At 42.1% G+C, this 16,733-nt stretch overlaps 1 protein-coding gene and 1 pseudogene across 2 annotated transcripts; both read right to left on the bottom strand.

Annotated features, from left to right (window-relative positions):
- Positions 1-748: 748 nt before the first annotated feature.
- Positions 749-2,505, bottom strand: LOC120691342 (annotated as a pseudogene).
- Positions 2,506-4,223: 1,718 nt separating this feature from the next.
- LOC120691341 (ribosome biogenesis protein WDR12 homolog) lies at positions 4,224-8,560 on the bottom strand. 2 transcript variants are annotated; one of them, XM_039974381.1, is made up of 14 exons: positions 8,277-8,560; positions 8,090-8,190; positions 7,882-7,988; positions 7,092-7,127; positions 6,910-6,992; positions 6,711-6,778; positions 6,503-6,613; positions 6,270-6,404; positions 5,724-5,867; positions 5,258-5,366; positions 5,037-5,173; positions 4,913-4,948; positions 4,694-4,824; positions 4,224-4,604 (listed from the first exon to the last, which is right to left on the bottom strand). In XM_039974381.1, exons 1-13 carry the CDS (start codon positions 8,422-8,424, stop codon positions 4,732-4,734), a joined length of 1,308 nt encoding a protein of 435 aa, XP_039830315.1. In that variant the 5' UTR covers positions 8,425-8,560; the 3' UTR covers positions 4,224-4,604; positions 4,694-4,731. The 2 variants fall into 2 exon arrangements, with proteins under 2 accessions (XP_039830315.1, XP_039830316.1); XM_039974382.1 differs by having other exon boundaries at positions 4,749-4,824; positions 8,277-8,559.
- Between the last annotated feature and the right edge of the window lie 8,173 nt (positions 8,561-16,733).

Below are 16,733 nucleotides of genomic sequence, written 5' to 3'. Positions count from 1 at the left end.
CATATTTTGATGTGGCAAATTTTGGCTGGGCAAATTTTTGAGTCCAAGCAAGCAAGCTTTAAGTCCAAATATTACAATTAAGATGACTGTCAAAAAAAAATGAAAATTGGTTCCTTTTGACAGCATTCGGAGTTTGGACAAGTTGGTTTGCGTTTTGCAACTCATGGTTTCCACAATAAAAGGTAAAAAAACAGCAAAGATATCTTTTCAAATTAGTGAACTGATCATAACTGTTTAGCTGAGTTTTGAGCTATTACAGACTTGATAGCTAGCCTCTTTCTTATACTATGTTTTGAACTAAAAAATTATAATTCATGTCTTTCAGATGGCTGTCAGATTTTCCCAGCTATAAACATTAAGTCAAACTTCAACTACAAATTTAATTCAAAAATTGAAGTAAAATTTTTGGACTAAATATTAATCATAGAAATACTGTCAGCGTAGGTGCACGCACTAGATTTGTTCATGGACCTGTACCTAAGATAAAATATATAGTTGCAAAATATCTAAAGATTTACATGAGCATCAGAACACATTTTTTAATAATACTATCACTCTGAACACTGAAATACATGTGTATTTCAGGGATGGCCCAAACCCAAATGTGAATGGCAGCCTGCTATTAGCTGGGCCATTGCAGCTACAAGAAAAGAGGCCCAATTCCATTACAAAACCAGAATGCTAGCTAGGTCCATCCCTTGGTTGCCGACAGATATACTAGACTATAATATTTTTAAGGTGGTAATAGTAACCAAAATCTTTCAGTCCTTTCCACAAAAATTACAGAAAGACTGAAAAATTTTGAGCTCTCATAGCATGGAACACAAAACTTACATAGACCCATAAGCAATCCTAAGCTCAAAGTACGATAAGAAACTTAATTGGCTAGTTTGCGCTTGTACCTCGAGGCACTATACGCAAATACAAAGCACATTCAGCAGCTGCATTCCTGCCATCAACCAGAAGAATTGATCCAGATGCCCTTCATTGAGGTTCTCCGAGATCCAGCCATGGCTCCATCTTTCCCCTGTCAATGAATTGATGAATTTCAACATGATAGAGACTAGGTAGCTCCCAAGCGTGATCGAAAAAATTACAATATTAAGACTGCAAACATTGACCACTCGTAAATTTACCACTCTCAGTGAATGACACTGTGGGATCATCTGTGCCTATGAAATGTGGGTCCAATGGTAAAACTGCAAAGACCAATGTTTGCAAATTTCTCAGCGTGATCATGATGAGAGAGCAAGCCTGACACAAGCTTCTCATTGCATCAGGAGACTGCTCGTACGCAAATTCGATGAAACCGACCACGGTGAATACTTCTGCTACACCTATGAAAAAGTATTGTGGTCCCTGCCACAGAATATCCATAGGGACTACAGAATTATGGTTCATTAGGCCTCCCTTCTTCGCGATGTCAAGGCGCACCATCTCAACTAGTGCTGCTGCAACCAAGCGAAAGCATAGCGAAAACCATACTGACACCAATTCGTTGGAGTTCAGACAGCCCTCTCTTCATGCCAGTGATCCTACTTAGAACGGGTACGAGAAATTTATTGTAAGATGGAGCAAAGATGAGGATGCAGAGACAATTGAAGGTCGTCAGAGTGGCGGGAGAAATGGATAAACCATCGTGTCCTTGCTCGATGAACAGAGGTAAGAATCCGTCAGCAGCAGTGTTGAAAATTATGCCAGCTAGTAGGACAGGCAACATTCTTGCCAAGATCTTCAACTCCTCCACTTGTGTCACTGCGCAAAGCTTCCATGGACTAGGTATATTACTAGATGTTTCGTCAGAGGCAGTGATAGTGGCAGCTCGATCAAAGAACCTAAATATGAAAATTATTAATTTATTAGAATAGAAAACAGAAAATTTATAGAGACATTAAACCTGTAACTGAATGTAGATAAAAAAATTACTGAATGGAGAGAAGATTGCGTTTCAGGAACTCTGAACGCCAGACCTTAGTCCATCAGTATGCATCAGTTTCCTGCTCCCTACTATTGCTGACTCCTTACCCGGCATTTCATACAGAAGTGAGCTATCATCTGGCACATCCACATTGATCTTGCGAGTGGCTGCAACCACAACCTGGCAAATCCTAGTGATGGCGCTTCCTCCCGATTTCTGGTACCTGTAAAATTTCATACATGCAAGAAACCCAGCAATACCGGTCGCTGAGAACAGCGTAGGAATCCCAAAGCCCCATCCCCATCCACAGTTGTCCTGAACCCACACAAGGAATGTGCTTGCAATGAAGAAACCGCCATTGACGACGAAGAAGTACCAGTTGTAATATAGCTCCTTCTGCACCTTCTCTGTCGCATCTGTGTCATTAAACTGGCCAGCTCCAAATGTGGGGACACATGGCCACATTCCACCTAAGCCTAGAGCAGTCAAGAACAGGCCCAGTGAAGGCAAAAGTTCCTGAGGTGGGCCGGGATCATCATTGTGTGCATGCTTGCTGGAAGGACTGCTGAAAGTGTAAGCAGAACCATTCCCTACAAACAGAAGTTCAGACATGCAAGCGCTCGTAATCACACACTTGAAAATAAAATTTGAGTTTGAATATGTGGAGCAGAGAGTAGTGAGATTACGGAGAGGTGCGCACACTTACAATGGTAAAGGTCATCTGGCAAATCACAATAGTTCGATGTTTGCCCCAGTATGAATCTGCCAAGAATGCTCCAAGAATAGGAGTATCCCGAAACCCAATCCCCAACCACAGTTGTCCTGAACCCACACTAGCACCGTGCTTGCGAAGAAGGAACCACCATTGACGGCAAAGTAGTACCAGTTGTAGTAGATCTCCTTCTACACCTTCTCTGCCCCATCGGTATCATCAAATTGATCAGCTCCAAATGTGGGAACACATAGCCAGATGCCACCTAAGCCCAGAGCAGTCAAGAATAGGCCCAGAAAAGGCAAGGCATGTTGAAGGGAAATCACAACTGATGAATGTTTGCTGGAGCAATTGCAGAAAGTGTCAGTAAAATTATTCCCTGCATACAAAAATAGGAAATCATGTGTCCAGCTCAAAATTGAATTCAAAAGAACATAGGTGCTGGCAAATTGAACATCTTAACTCACAATGAAACCCAATTTACCCAAGCATGATGCTGTTTTAAAGAAAAAGGAAGGACATATGAATTGCAAGATTATGGGGAAATGCCTACACTTACAAATGTAAAGTTGTCAGAGAAATCACGATTGTTCGATGTCTTCCCCAATATGAATCTGCCAAGAATGCTCCAAGAAGGGGACTAAGATAGCAGGTGCCTTGCCAGGAAGCAATATTGCTCGCTGCAACAACGTTGCTTTGCTGCTGCATCTTGGTAAGGTATTGTCCCAACTCCATAGTACGCTAATGCTCCACAAAATTCACCACCTGTAAAAACAAAGGTTTGGATAACTTAAGAATATCATACAACATACAGTAATGCTAGAATATGAGCTGATGAGAAACTGGACCGCAAGAAGGCTGCTGAGCCGGCGCGCTGGCCACCGCGAGGGTCCTCCTTGACTGCCATTTTCCTGCTGCCCTGGCATAGGCGACAATCGATGCAGCAGAGCTGTGTCTTTACCGCGTCCAGTCGGATGCATACTCTCGCATCGTCACATGCTGCGTGGCAGCGTGCACGAGTATGGGCTGAACTAACGATGTACAGGCTAGGATTCCATGCTTGCGTGCTCCAAGCCACACCTCTCTCCATCTGCCTGTATGACGGCCACCCCCAGACCCCAATGCTGCCAATCTGCCAATTTTTGCTACTGATAATGAATTCGGATTGGAGAATCAAGCCAAGGGTAAGTAGTGACCGGTCGAAGAGGAAGAAGACCACCCAGCTTTTCCTCACTGATGGAACCACCCTTCATTTTTATTTAGGGATTGCTATAGTGTGCTCGAGTATTATTTGTGCCACCCACACTCGATATTTTTCTTCTACCTCCGTCTACACCATGTGTGATTTCCACAATGACACCTAAGTCATCTATCGTTAATGATGATGTCGACTAAGTCATCTATCGTTAATGATGCTGTCGGTTTTGGTTTTGCCCCAGTAATAATCATTGGTTGATGATCCTCGGCTCACTGTTTCTTCAAGCAGAGCATATACATATGGAATTAATTTTGGGTGTATAAATAATGAAATTTTAGCAAAAATAAACAATTTGTGGAGATGCATTTTTCTGACGATGGTTAGAACAACTTATATGCACCATCAAAGTATGGATTTGAATAATGATGAAGAAAACAAATTCTCATTGTCAACACTCGGAATGAAGACAGCATCCTGATAACAATCACTCGGAATGAGATTATACTCTAGAGGTTTTATAATCACCTTTAATAATTTGGGTTATAAAAGGAAACTGCATCCCGTGAGGCTAGAGAGGCTTTTGTGTCCGAGAGAGGACTAGTCATCAGCCAGCCAGCCTAAAAAATAAAAGGTTCTTATGCATAAGTGCATACACAAATGCCAAGCCCTGTCCTGGATCTTGATCTGACTGAAGGGTTGCATATGTTCCCAACCATAATTGACATTGTTTGGTTTTTAGGTATGGCTTGTCGACCATAGATTGTTTCACATTGCACCTAAATGGTTTCACAAGAGCAAAGCATAAGTAGCAGGAAAGAAATAAAATGAACCATTTAAAACAATATTGCTTAAGAAAAGCCTGAACCTCAATAGCATGGACTCAAGAAGCATGACAAAAAACCTTCACACAATGTCAATACCAGATGCTATACATAGCTTGGAATCAGCTCCACCACTGATCACACTATCACCTTTCCACCAATCGGCACATAAAACCTGTAACAGCCAAAGTTAGCTAAGCAACTCATTCTTTTCCCCATTCCCTGAAATATGGAGAGAGAGAAAACACCGCACAAAAGAATACCTTATCTTTGTGCGAGTCCACGGAAGCCAGTGGCCACTACAATAGGAGCAATATCATTAGCAACAATTCCATGCAACAATTTAAGGAGTAAATGATGTAAATAACGAGATTATCAGAATCCTACTGCTGTTCTTAGATCCCACAACATGACTTTCCCATCAAATGAAGATGATACCAGATGGAACCAGGAGCTTGGATGCCATTTACAGGCAGTGATCCAGCTTGAGTGAGAGGAGAACTGAAACACAGGAGCTAATGTTCCTGTTTTGAAGGGGGCAAACACATCAGGTAGTTAGAATATGGTCCAAGAAAGATAACTAATAATTGCAGTTATAATATGTTTACCAGGTTTGCGAGGGTCCCATACCCTCAGGACAGGGTCAGAGCCTCCAGCAGCAATCAATGAAGAACCCTCACCGCCACAGTCCAAGCAATTCAAGGCCTTCCCACAAAACTGTGAAAAGGTTCAGGTGTAAAAGTTAAATAAGACAGATTTCGTTATGAAACAGAACACGATAGTTATAATATGAATTTGCAACATATAGAAATCAAGAACTAAGTGGAGACTTCCATTTTTCGGACAAACTCAGGAGAAAAATCATCACTAAAAGTGGAGATGCCAGTGAATTTGCATACGCAAATAGTTTTCTTCTAACTGTTGTGCTAGTGGAAAAAATAAAAACACTGTCCATACACCCCCTCCGCAATACATAGATCAATTTAAGTGAAGGAAAATCATCAGGAGTCGCTTATGAAAACCAATTACATGGAGTTAAGTACATAATTTGGAATATAAAGAAATTGTACATACCATATTCCATGTTTCTTTCACTGTTTGGACATCCCACTGCCGAACAGAATGATCCCAAGATGCTGAATATATCGTTTGTTGCTCAGGCCAGGTAACAGCAGTAACACATTGTGTATGTCCCAGAAATGTTATAGTGGCTAAACCCTGGATTACAACAGGATCCAAACTGTGAGATGAGCGGGGCATATCATGAATTCATGACTGGAAAGGAAAAAACCCTACCAACATAAAGTGACATCCTTCTCTCTCACAAAATCATGGCAGCTGATGTACATTAACTAGATACAGAGGTTTTGAAAACCATTAGCCGACCCAAACCCAATGACTGGAACGAATTCATCTAATCGTAAAACAGCATTATGGAAAGGACAAGCTTAGGGTAGACCATGAACAGAAATCATTGTTTTGTACGTAGCTGAGTATCCATATACTTTACAGGTCAGCACCTCAAGGGCAAATCAGTAAATATCAAATAAGGTGATGAAAATACATAACTTCCTGACTCACTCGAAGGTCCATGAATTCAGAGTAGAATGTAGCTAATACCTCTAACTGAGACTCTTCAGGTTCAGATGAGTCAGAATTCATCCTTCTCTTCTTCAATGAAACAACATCACCGTCTTCTTCGGATCCTTCAATTGCCCACAGCTTGATGGTGCTATCCCAGGAACCAGAACAGAGCTAGGTACCGAAATAAGAGGTCAGAAGGAAACGTGGTCACAGTAAGTAAAAATAGCAATAAACATTGATGTGAAAGACCAGATTGAGTGATTAATTACCAGATCACTTGAAGGGTCTACAGCGATACTTTGAACTGATGATGTGTGCCCACGAAGAATTTTGTAAGCCCCAACCCGCTTTGGGTAGTCCACACTGACCGATGGATCACACTTCAGGAGTCCAAGCCATAATGAAACATATAAGAAATATATTATAATGGATAAAGCAAGATTTTGGGTTAAAAGATAAAAAAAGTAGCTTCTTTACCTTGTACAGCCGCAATGACCTATCCTTTGAGCCAGTCACTACATGAAGACTGCCATCAGTTTCAACGCCTGCAATAACATGATTCATGCCGATCACTTATAAAATAATATGAAAATGCGACAATGAAGCAGAAATAGTTTTCGAACAGATGCCTTTTGTAACATAATGAGCAAAAATTTGTTATTTCAAGCATGCTGACCTTTATTGATGAATCTGGTAGAAGTAATTGCATCACTGTGTCCCTCCAAAATTTGTGTACATACTACTGCATCTTTCCATAATCTATGTAAAAATCGGAAGGGTAAGGTATGCAACAATTCCACATTCTTGCAACAAATCTACCAGAGTTAAATAAAAGATTGTTTTTTGAGCTATACATACCTTGCAAGACCATCGTAGCATCCTGTTAATATGAAACTGCCAAACAAAAAGAGTTTAGTAGTAATAGAAAACATGTGAAAGTAAAACTTAAAATAAATATTCAAGATGCAAAATGTTCATTTTAACAACAGAAATTATGAAATTCATCACTGCATATAGCTTCCTCTGATTTGATATTATAAAGGTGGACACGTGTTCTATTTGATTATTACCCCTAGATACATCTCCTTAATGTCCCCCTAGCTTATCTGGTGTGTGCTGCATTTTACAAACCAATGTCTATGTTAATTGGTGATTGGTCACTATGATTAAAGATGGGTGATAAAGGAGACAAATGAATTTTGTATGTAGAAAGGGAGATAATCTCTCAATAGGGTACATGGACATCCTGTGATTTTTATTCCAGTTGTACTCCTAGTTGTGTCAGCACTACCGAAGTAGGTGGAAGAAGGAGCAGCAAAACAGGAACAGCATGCTGTGTGCAGCAAAATTTAGCTGAAGTGCACCAATGCCAGCATAGTCAAAAACTCAAAATAAGTATCCAGAGAGGTATTTGCATGAGCAAAGTCATCTGATTCTTTTCAGAAACCAGCTGAACTAAACAATCAAGTTTCTGCACCTATTAATATCCTACCAAACTAAGGCACATCGATCAAATTCAGAATTAAATCCTGGTCATCCAGGCAATTCACATGTTATGACGAATAACAGGGGAAAAAGGCATTCCAATCCAGATAAGTTATTTCCACAGATGTCAGGTTGCACAGACACGACAAGGCATAAACCATACCTCGGGTTTGATCCATCAACCGCGCTAACCCAGTCATCATGGGGGCAGGGTTCCTCCTGCTTCCTTGGTGCCACGACTTTCACATACTCGAGGTCAAGCACCCTCTCCTGCAAAACATTCACCCAATCCTCACACAATTTACAACCACATCCTGCACAGCAACTCCTCCGGGAGAAAAAACAAGCGTAAAGCAAAAAAAAAATCGTACCGCCGAGATGCCCTTGGCGAGGAGGAACTGCTGGAGCGGCAGCCGCACGAGCTCGCCGTCCACGAGGAAGTCGAAGGGCTGCGCCTTGTGGTCCGGTTCGGCTGCACATCGGGAGCGAGTGAAGGGTTAGGAATCCGTGGCTCGTACGGCTGTATGGATGGCTGGGATTCAGCTGTGGGGTGCTCACCGGCGGCGAGGAGGCTGTTGACGATCTCGGAGAGGCCCATGCGGGAGAGGTCAGCGGGGACGGCAATGGTGGCGGGCGGCGCCCGCAGTGGGGGCGGCAGCTTGGTGACGAAGCGCACACGCACCTGGCGCGAGGGGTCGGCGTCCATGGCTGCGGCGGCGGACGGCGTTGAGGACTTGAGGTGGTGGTCGTCGGCGTGGCGGCGGCGGGAAGGGTCGGGGAAGGGTTTTGGGAGTTCTAACTGTGGGGTTTACTCGGTTAGGGTTTCAGAGATGCTGGCCCCAGTTTCAGCGAGACGACGGGGAGGGTCAGAGATATTATGGAATGGGGGTACAAATTTTTGGATAAGCCGCTTTGCCTAATTTTTATTTATTTTCTGACGAGTACTTATGTTTTTGTTTATGTTCTTTTTAATTAATATTTTTTATTTACTTTCTATATATTGCCCAAGTTCGATTTATAGTTCCAAACTCAAAATAATTTGTTTTCCATATTTGGACAGTTTCAAATATTTTTTTATCAGTTTCAAAGGCTGTTTTGACCTATTTTATGCCATATCATCCATAAACGGTGCCTTAGCATCTATTTTTCTTTTACTCTCTTTTTCTCTTACCGGTCGTGTTTGGTTTCCTAAAAATTTCTAGAAAAAGAATCTTGCACACATGGAGTACTAAATAAAGTTTATTTACAAAACCACTTCACGAATAGGTGTAACTTTTCGCGACGAATCTAATGATGAAAATTAATAAATGATTGGCTGCAGTGATGCTACAGTAAATGTCCTCTAATCATGCATCAAAACCCTCATTGGATTTATCAGGGTTCCTAACGCATGGGTTCTGAAGTTGATTTTGTAAATTTGCTTTATTTAATACCCCTAATTAGTGGTTAAAGTACCTTCTAGACATTTTAGGGAAGAAACCAAATGGAGCCACTGTTGAGAGATGTTCTCGGTCGTTTTTTAATTTCGATATTCTAAGTCGTTGGTAGGCTAGAGCATTACACTTAGTCCTAAATTTATTCTCAAAAGTAACAAAAACATTCTATGAGTTATATATGCAACGTTAAGTTGGTTGAACTGTCTCAAAGAAACATGTGTCCTCATTTCCCTCACAAAAATATACATTTCCAGGCAGGCCACAGAGAAGGGTCGAGCCGAACCTGCCCCCTCTACCAGCCATCTCATCATAATGCCGGTCCCGAAGCAGTAATCTCCCATTCAACATTGAGCAATAACGCATACACCGGGCCACAACCACACCCGATCATGAAAAAAAATCAATTGACCCTATTTCCATCATCAAATGGTTACGCTAAATTGATTTGATTGATTCGCCTAGTCCTCGAACTCTGTCGGGGTCAGTCAGTAATCGTTCTGGCCGAGGCAGTGTTGGTATTTTGTAACATCATCTCTAGATACAAGGTTATTCATGAATCATGGATCGTTTCACAAGAGCACGGAATACCGCTGTAGTACTCTACCCGAGAGTATTTCGGGGTGTCATTTATATTTTCACAGAGAAGACAGCGGCTAAGTTGTGTAGTCAGGTTAATAAACCAATTTCAATAGAATATTCAATTGCACAAAAAGAGGCAAGATAAATACTGGACAGAGGTAGTGTGACACACAAGTTCATGCTCAGCTCAAATAAAAGATAAAAGCAGGGATATAGGAAGAAGTTAGCAACTCGGGTTCTAATGTACTTAAGTTAATTATACAGATTACTGAGTACTTTACACTTATGATTATCCTAACCTTAGTCAACCTAGTACTACCGCGCTCATGACTGGCAGATAAATCTGAATGAGTCATCACAGTATTTTATGTACCTCCTACCCCTTAATCGAACATGTAGGATTATGATGGCACAAAGCAGGGCTATCACCACCTGCAGGCTACGTCTACAAAGCGTGGGAAAGGACGACATCAACACTTGATTAACCCAGACACCATGTCTACATTAATATGCGATACTCTAGTATTCCGCGTGGAGCCCCCACCCATCGGATGGTGTTGACGCTCCTTAGAGCGCCAAATTACGTACCGCAAGTGCACGGATCGTGTAGCTTTTCCCTTAGAGTATTCCCCCAAGGTTTATCAATCCACGGAATAAGTGTATTACTATGCTTAACTAAGTACTAATGACGTTGGTAAAAGATCTATATTGAGTGTTTGAGTGTGAAATCGATCTAATCTAACCAATCTAATAAAATCTAGATTAGTGAGCAATGATAGGTGTGTGCACAAGATATGAAGAGCATTTGTCCATAGGGTCTAGGATCACTAGAGATGTAATCGCCAAGCAACGAAGAACGGATCTAATCTACTAAAGGTGTGTTCCAAGATCAAAACATTTCCCTCCCGCATACTATCACTACACGAGGATAATCGGTAATGAATCAACAAGAACATGATAGTTGATGTAATCTAAGTAAACCATGCAAGAGCAAAGCAAAGCAAACCCAAAGCCAAGTCGCGAACTATTAAGCATCAAAGCATCATCAACAAGAATCGTGATATATCAATCTCATAAAGGATTCGGCAATTACAACTCAAGATCTCCTTACAACCCCATGAACAAACGAGGACTTTACCCCATGAAGCTAGGCGAAGCGTAGTCGATCATGGTGACGAAATCTCTGGCAAGGGATGGATCCCTTGCTGTCCTCCAACTTGCAGCGGCGCCGAGGGACGATGAGGCCTCCGATGTCGCCTTTCTCTTGTGTCTAACTCAATTCTGCTCCTTGACGTCGTCTCCCCGAATGCTCTCTGCGTGAGCCTAGGGGAGGGGTCTTTAAATAGCCTCAGGAAACCCTAGGTCGAAGGGGAGGCCGAGACTCCCTGAAAAGGGCCTGGGCCGGCCGGCTCAATGGGCCCAGGCTGGTCGGCCTGGCCCATGTTCTCGCCGCCTTGCATCCTCCTTTCTCCCCAAGTCTTCTGGAGTCTTCTGGAGTTTATATCTTTCACGATTGCACCCCGTTGGACGTCGTTATCTTCGAGATTTCTTCGAGGGAAAGGATAGGACGGAGAATCCTTCCTTAAATCTCTATTTGCTTTGCTTAGCCCCGAAGTATCTCGATCTCATCTTGTGGGCTTTGTCCTTTGGGCTTCATTGGAGGGTGGATGTGCATGAACGGGCTTCTAGTCGTCATGGCCTTTGGTCCTTTGCTTGGGCTTTGGCCTTCATCTTCCTTCGTGTTATTGCGTGATCATGGGTCTCGTCGAAACATCTACGAAAATGTCCAATTTCCTGCCAAAATACAACATGCTCCAAAATTCAGGACAAAATCGAAAACGGTCAAGTTCGGGTGCCAAGTGGCAGGTTAGTACATGAATCATCCCGAATAATTTACCAAAACCTCTCCTAATTGTATAACAAAATGGGTACTTAAGGAGCGCCAACAGATGGACAGATATCATACTAGATCAAACATTCGAATATTGGAACGGGTACCAGTGTAATAAAGCTAATTGTCTAATCATGCAAAACATATAGTAACAAAGCAAGCTAATTATGAAATCTATTTCTGACACCGTGGGAGATAGATCATTCAAATATAAATAACTATAAGATAAGTCTATTACAAACGACCGAGTATTACAAAGGAGAACTAGAGATGAACTCATACCTATACTTCGGAGCAACCTCGGGTACCCGAAGACTACTACTTTCAGCCTAAACTCCACTAGCCTAGCACTTGTGGTGTGTCCTTAATCCTACCCCCTCTCATATTTATAGAGGGTGCAAATGGGGGGATCTCGACTGAGTTGCAGCAGGGAAAGCACCTAGAACCGACTTAAGGAAGTCGTAGGGAAGTTTCACGCCAAGAGGCAAGGTCAATGGCAACATGGGCCGGTCGGCCGACCATATGGTCGGCCGACCCCATGTGGGCCCCAACCACCCCTAGCTTCGGCTGTCGGGCTGCCCTATGGGCCCTAAGGCCCAATTCAGGTGAGTGGCCTTCTGTCTTGGTAAGTTTCTGCTGCATGTGAGCCCATTTGATCCTTTGAATGGCATGTGCTGTGTTCTGATTGGTCGAATAATTTCCCTTTGGATCATAGGGTGCTTGCAACATGAATTTTAGTTCATATTCTAACATTGCATATTTCCTAAGGGCATAGTGGGTTTTGGCATTATTTTAGATAAATATGCATGAAAGAAATGCAAACTCTCAAGATTTTCTGATCAAATTGACGTTGAAAATTGTCTCCAGCAAGCGTCAACAAGATCCCCCAAGCTGTCCTTTGCTCGTCCCGAGCAAAGTAGGACAAATCAGATTGTTGATCAGAAAATCACTCTGAGTCGTACTTATCTGTCATGTCATATTCTGTAAGAAAGTAGTCCATCTAAAAATTCGAATAAGTTGGCCTACGTACCTTTGCCTTACTCCGTACTCATCCATGAGGCTTTTAGTCATCTCTTTGTCTTGAGCTGTTGAAAGTTAGAACAGTGCACAGAGCCACACTTACTTATTCCTAGGTCAGCAATCCATTTGGAGGTTTTTCTTGAAAGGTTTTTGAAAAAAAAAGGCTAAGTTTCTCGAATGATTCTCTTAAATCGCTCAATGTGTATAATTCCTTACCAGGGCAATCTTTGCCTCTTTTCTTTTCCTACTAAAAATAAGGCATTTGTGGAGCTCAATGTCGAATAAAAGAACTAGGCATACTTGCATTTCACATGTTGTAAAATCAAAAGTGAATCCATAGAGAAACAAATCATACAATCGTGATCAAGATGTGCATGTGTGAAATGAATGGTCGTATAACTTACTCCTGATTGCAATGACTCACTCTCTCCTTTATTCTCCCTTTTTCTTAGATCATGGCAGCCCCACCATCTCTATTTCGTCATGCTTCTTGGCATGCCTTCTTTTCTCTTTTTCTTGGGCTAACCAGGACATGGATAATTCCAGGGTATTTATTCTGGAAAGAGATTGTCAACACAAGGAGCATTTATTAGTGGATGGTGAATGATGCTAATTCCCAGTGTAGAAATTTCGCAAGTGGAGGTGGACGTGTACATGATCTTGATCACATGAGTATGAAAAGATTCTCACTAGGGTGATACAATTTGACAACACTCAATGAAATAGCAAGCAACATATATATGGTTTTCAATGTAGAACTGTATGTGGCTTTGGTAGAAATTTTATCATCATTGAGGAACTTGCCTTTCTTGTTTTATTTTATAAAAATTAAAACTCCAGATTTTAAGCATCACTCAGAAAAAGCATCACTCAGATTTTTTAATCAATCTTTTTTATTTACTTTCTAAATATTGCCCAAGTCCGATTTATAGTTCCAAACTCAGAATCATTTGTTTTCCATCCTTGGACAGTTTCAAATATTTTTTTTGTCAGTTTCAAAGGTTGTTTGAACGATTTTGTGCCATGTCATCCATCACCAGTGCCTTAGCATCTATTTTCTTTTTACTCACTTTTTCTCTTACTGTTGAGAGATGTTCTCAGTTGTTTTTTTATTTCGATGTTCTCAGTCGTTAGTAGGCTAGAGACACTTAGTCCTAATTTTTTTCTCAAAAATGTCAAAAAATATCTATGAGTTATATATGCAACTTTAAGTTGGTTGAACTGTCTTTAAGAAACCTTGTCCTCATTTCTCTCACAAAAATATACATTTCCAGGCAGGCCATAGAGAAGGGCCGAGCCCAACCTACCCCCTCTACCAGCCATCTCATCATTATGTCGGGCCAAAAGTATCAATGGCCCATTCAACATTGAGCAATAATGCACATGTTGGGCCACAACCGCACCCTGATCATGAAAAAAATCAATTGGCCCAGCCCAACCTCCTCGACCAACGTTTCTATGCCAGGCGAGGGCAAGGGTTCCGTCCTGAAGAAGCACAAATGCGTATGTAAGGAACAACAATAATTCAGGAGCAAGAGTGATTCAGCTTGGTCCTATGCAATTGCAATTACCCGCGTACCAGCGCAATGCTGATGAATGCCCGCGCACCAACCTTAGAACCACACGGTAATGAACAGCGAAAGTTTGGTAAGGCACTCGGGCAGGCGCACGGTGATGACCGCAACCATGCCACGACATTGACATTGACGTCCACGTGTTGGGTATTTTAGCGTCACGAATAAATCTGTAAGCACACGAATATTGTTGTAGTTTTCACCACAGAGTATTCCAAGAGTTATCGAATCCATAGGGAACATGTGTGCACTAACTCCTAATCTAGTCGGTCCAAGGACACACCAAGATAGGTGGAAATTGTAAAGAGGATTAATAAGATAGCACTATAGCTGAGATTAAAGGTCCATATCTCGGGCACAATGTTCGCTTTGGGCACCAGCTTACGCAGACGACTCCGGCCAACAGCTCTACGCTATATCCGAAAGTGGAGGATTACGAAGGACCAATAGGGCTGTCACCACCTACGGCCTACCTCTAACAAACCGTGGGATATAAGGCAAATGAAGGATAACCCTAGCCTAGACACCACGTCTACACTATTGATTACTATTGCAGTCTAACTACGTATGGTACCCCGTAGCAAACTATAGCACTCTATAAGAATACAGAGCGGTGAACCTGTGAGTAAGAGAACTGATCTCACTCGATTACAAGCACTACTAGCATCTACTATACCAAATAAAATACTAGAGATAGGAATCACGAATACTTACTAAAACTAGAAGAATGTAGCAGCATCCGTAGAGGTACAAGCTGAGAGAAGAATGTCGACACCCCCGCATATCACCCGAACTACTCTCTCACTTTCGTAGAGGTACAATTTGGAGAAGAGCGCCGAAGACTGGCGCCCCTCCTGAGTACCTTTACCCTCTCCCCTATTCTATGCACAAGCTAGAGAAGGCTTGCCTTTGGAGTGGAGCTCTCTTGGCTGGTGTTGTGTGTCTCAAATATGAGCCCCCACCTAGTATTTATAGAGGGTGACAAAGGGAGGTGCCTTGGGAGAGTGGACTTCCTCCAAGACTTCAACTCTTCTCCTTGTGCCACCTAGCACTTCTTAAGTCAGTGATTTCACCCCGAGCCTATTAGAACCGCCTTTGGGATGTCACAAGGAGCCAACACGTAGAAGATGGGCACGAGATGCGTCGACCATAGGTCGAGCAACCATAGTGGTCATCCGACCAAAAAAGGTGGCCAAACGGGCCCCCCTTTGGTCTAGAAGCTGCTAGGAAGGTCCTAAGGTCGGTTATGGGTGAGGCCCTTCTTAAGACGGTTTGCTTGCTTTGGTGGGCCCATGGATCCTCGTGAATGCGCCTCATTCGCTGACAAGGTGTCACCTTGGATTTATGATGTGTCCTCATGCTCTCAAGGTGTGTTTTCTCCCTTGTTTAACCTGCATACAAATATTTACCAACACTTGTGAAAATGGTTAGTAATAAACCCCTACCACTACATTGGTGTTTCTCTTTTACGCATTTTGCAGGATTTGACGGTCTAAAATTGGTACTTAAGAGCCGTCAACAACTCCCCCACACTTAGTCTTTGCTTGTCCTCGAGTAAAGGAGAAAAGACTAAGGTAGAACATAACTTCCGAAGGTGTGAAGCAAGCATAAGTGATATTCCAAACCATACCTTGCACTTGTGAACTTTGAAGTGTCTATCATACCATCTTGGGTAGTTGATGCATGGAATGGTCTTGAATCAAATCACTTCTACTCCTCATGTCATGTAGCTTGGGGTTTTTCATTAAGTTTTCAAAATAAAATTTTCCTTAGCTCCTCATTTGATTCTCTCAGATCGCTCAATGTGTATATGTCCTTACCACATCATCTGACTTGCCTTTCCTTCACCCTACTACTAATGATGGCTATATGTGGAGCTCAGGGTAGGGTATGAAAGATAAGGCATACTTGTATCACATTTATTGCAAAGTCAAAAACCGGATCCAAAGAGAAAAACAAATCACACAGTCAGATCAAGATGTGCACGTGTATGAATGTGTGGATAAGATGGAAACTCCTTTGTGTATGATCTTTCTCTCTCTATTTTTTTTGAGGACATGGCTATCTCTTTTTTTTTGGGTCGTGCTTCTTTGGCACGCCATCTTTTCTATCTCGCTCACTGTGGGTCTTGCTTCTTTGGCATGCCACCTTTTCTCTCTTGCTCACTATGGGTCATGCTTCTTTGGCATGTCATCTTTCCTCTCTTTTTTTTCTTTTTATAGAGATAGCCCATGTCCTTTTTTTGTAATAAAAACTAGAGAGAGAGACCAATACATATTGTGGAGCATTTTATGGGATGGATGGATGGTACAGTGCTAACTTCTTTTAGAAGCATAGCAAGGGGTATATGGTGTGCACGTGAATCTTGATCATGAAAGCATGAAAATACTTCTCATGAGGGTCACAACAATTCGACAGAGCTCAATGCTAAGACAATCAGCATATGTGTGTAGAGTTTTCATGTTATAACATCATATGGCTCTGGTAGGACTTTGGCAAATCAAAGAGGAGCTTT

This window comes from Panicum virgatum, chromosome 9N (assembly GCF_016808335.1).
Source record: "Panicum virgatum strain AP13 chromosome 9N, P.virgatum_v5, whole genome shotgun sequence".
NCBI lineage: Eukaryota > Viridiplantae > Streptophyta > Magnoliopsida > Poales > Poaceae > Panicum > Panicum virgatum.
The sequence above is the reverse complement of the archived record's forward strand: the minus strand, read 5'-3'. Positions and strand labels throughout refer to the sequence as shown.

Coding starts and splice junctions, on each gene's coding strand:
- LOC120691341 (XM_039974381.1), bottom strand. CDS start 8,424: ATGGACGCCGACCCCTCGCGCCAGGTGCGTGTGCGCTTCGTCACCAAG. Junction 6,614..6,710: donor GGTCATTGCGGCTGTACAAG/GTAAAGAAGCTA, acceptor GGACTCCTGAAG/TGTGATCCATCGGTCAGTGT. Junction 5,868..6,269: donor CTGAAGAGTCTCAGTTAGAG/GTATTAGCTACA, acceptor GTTGTAATCCAG/GGTTTAGCCACTATAACATT.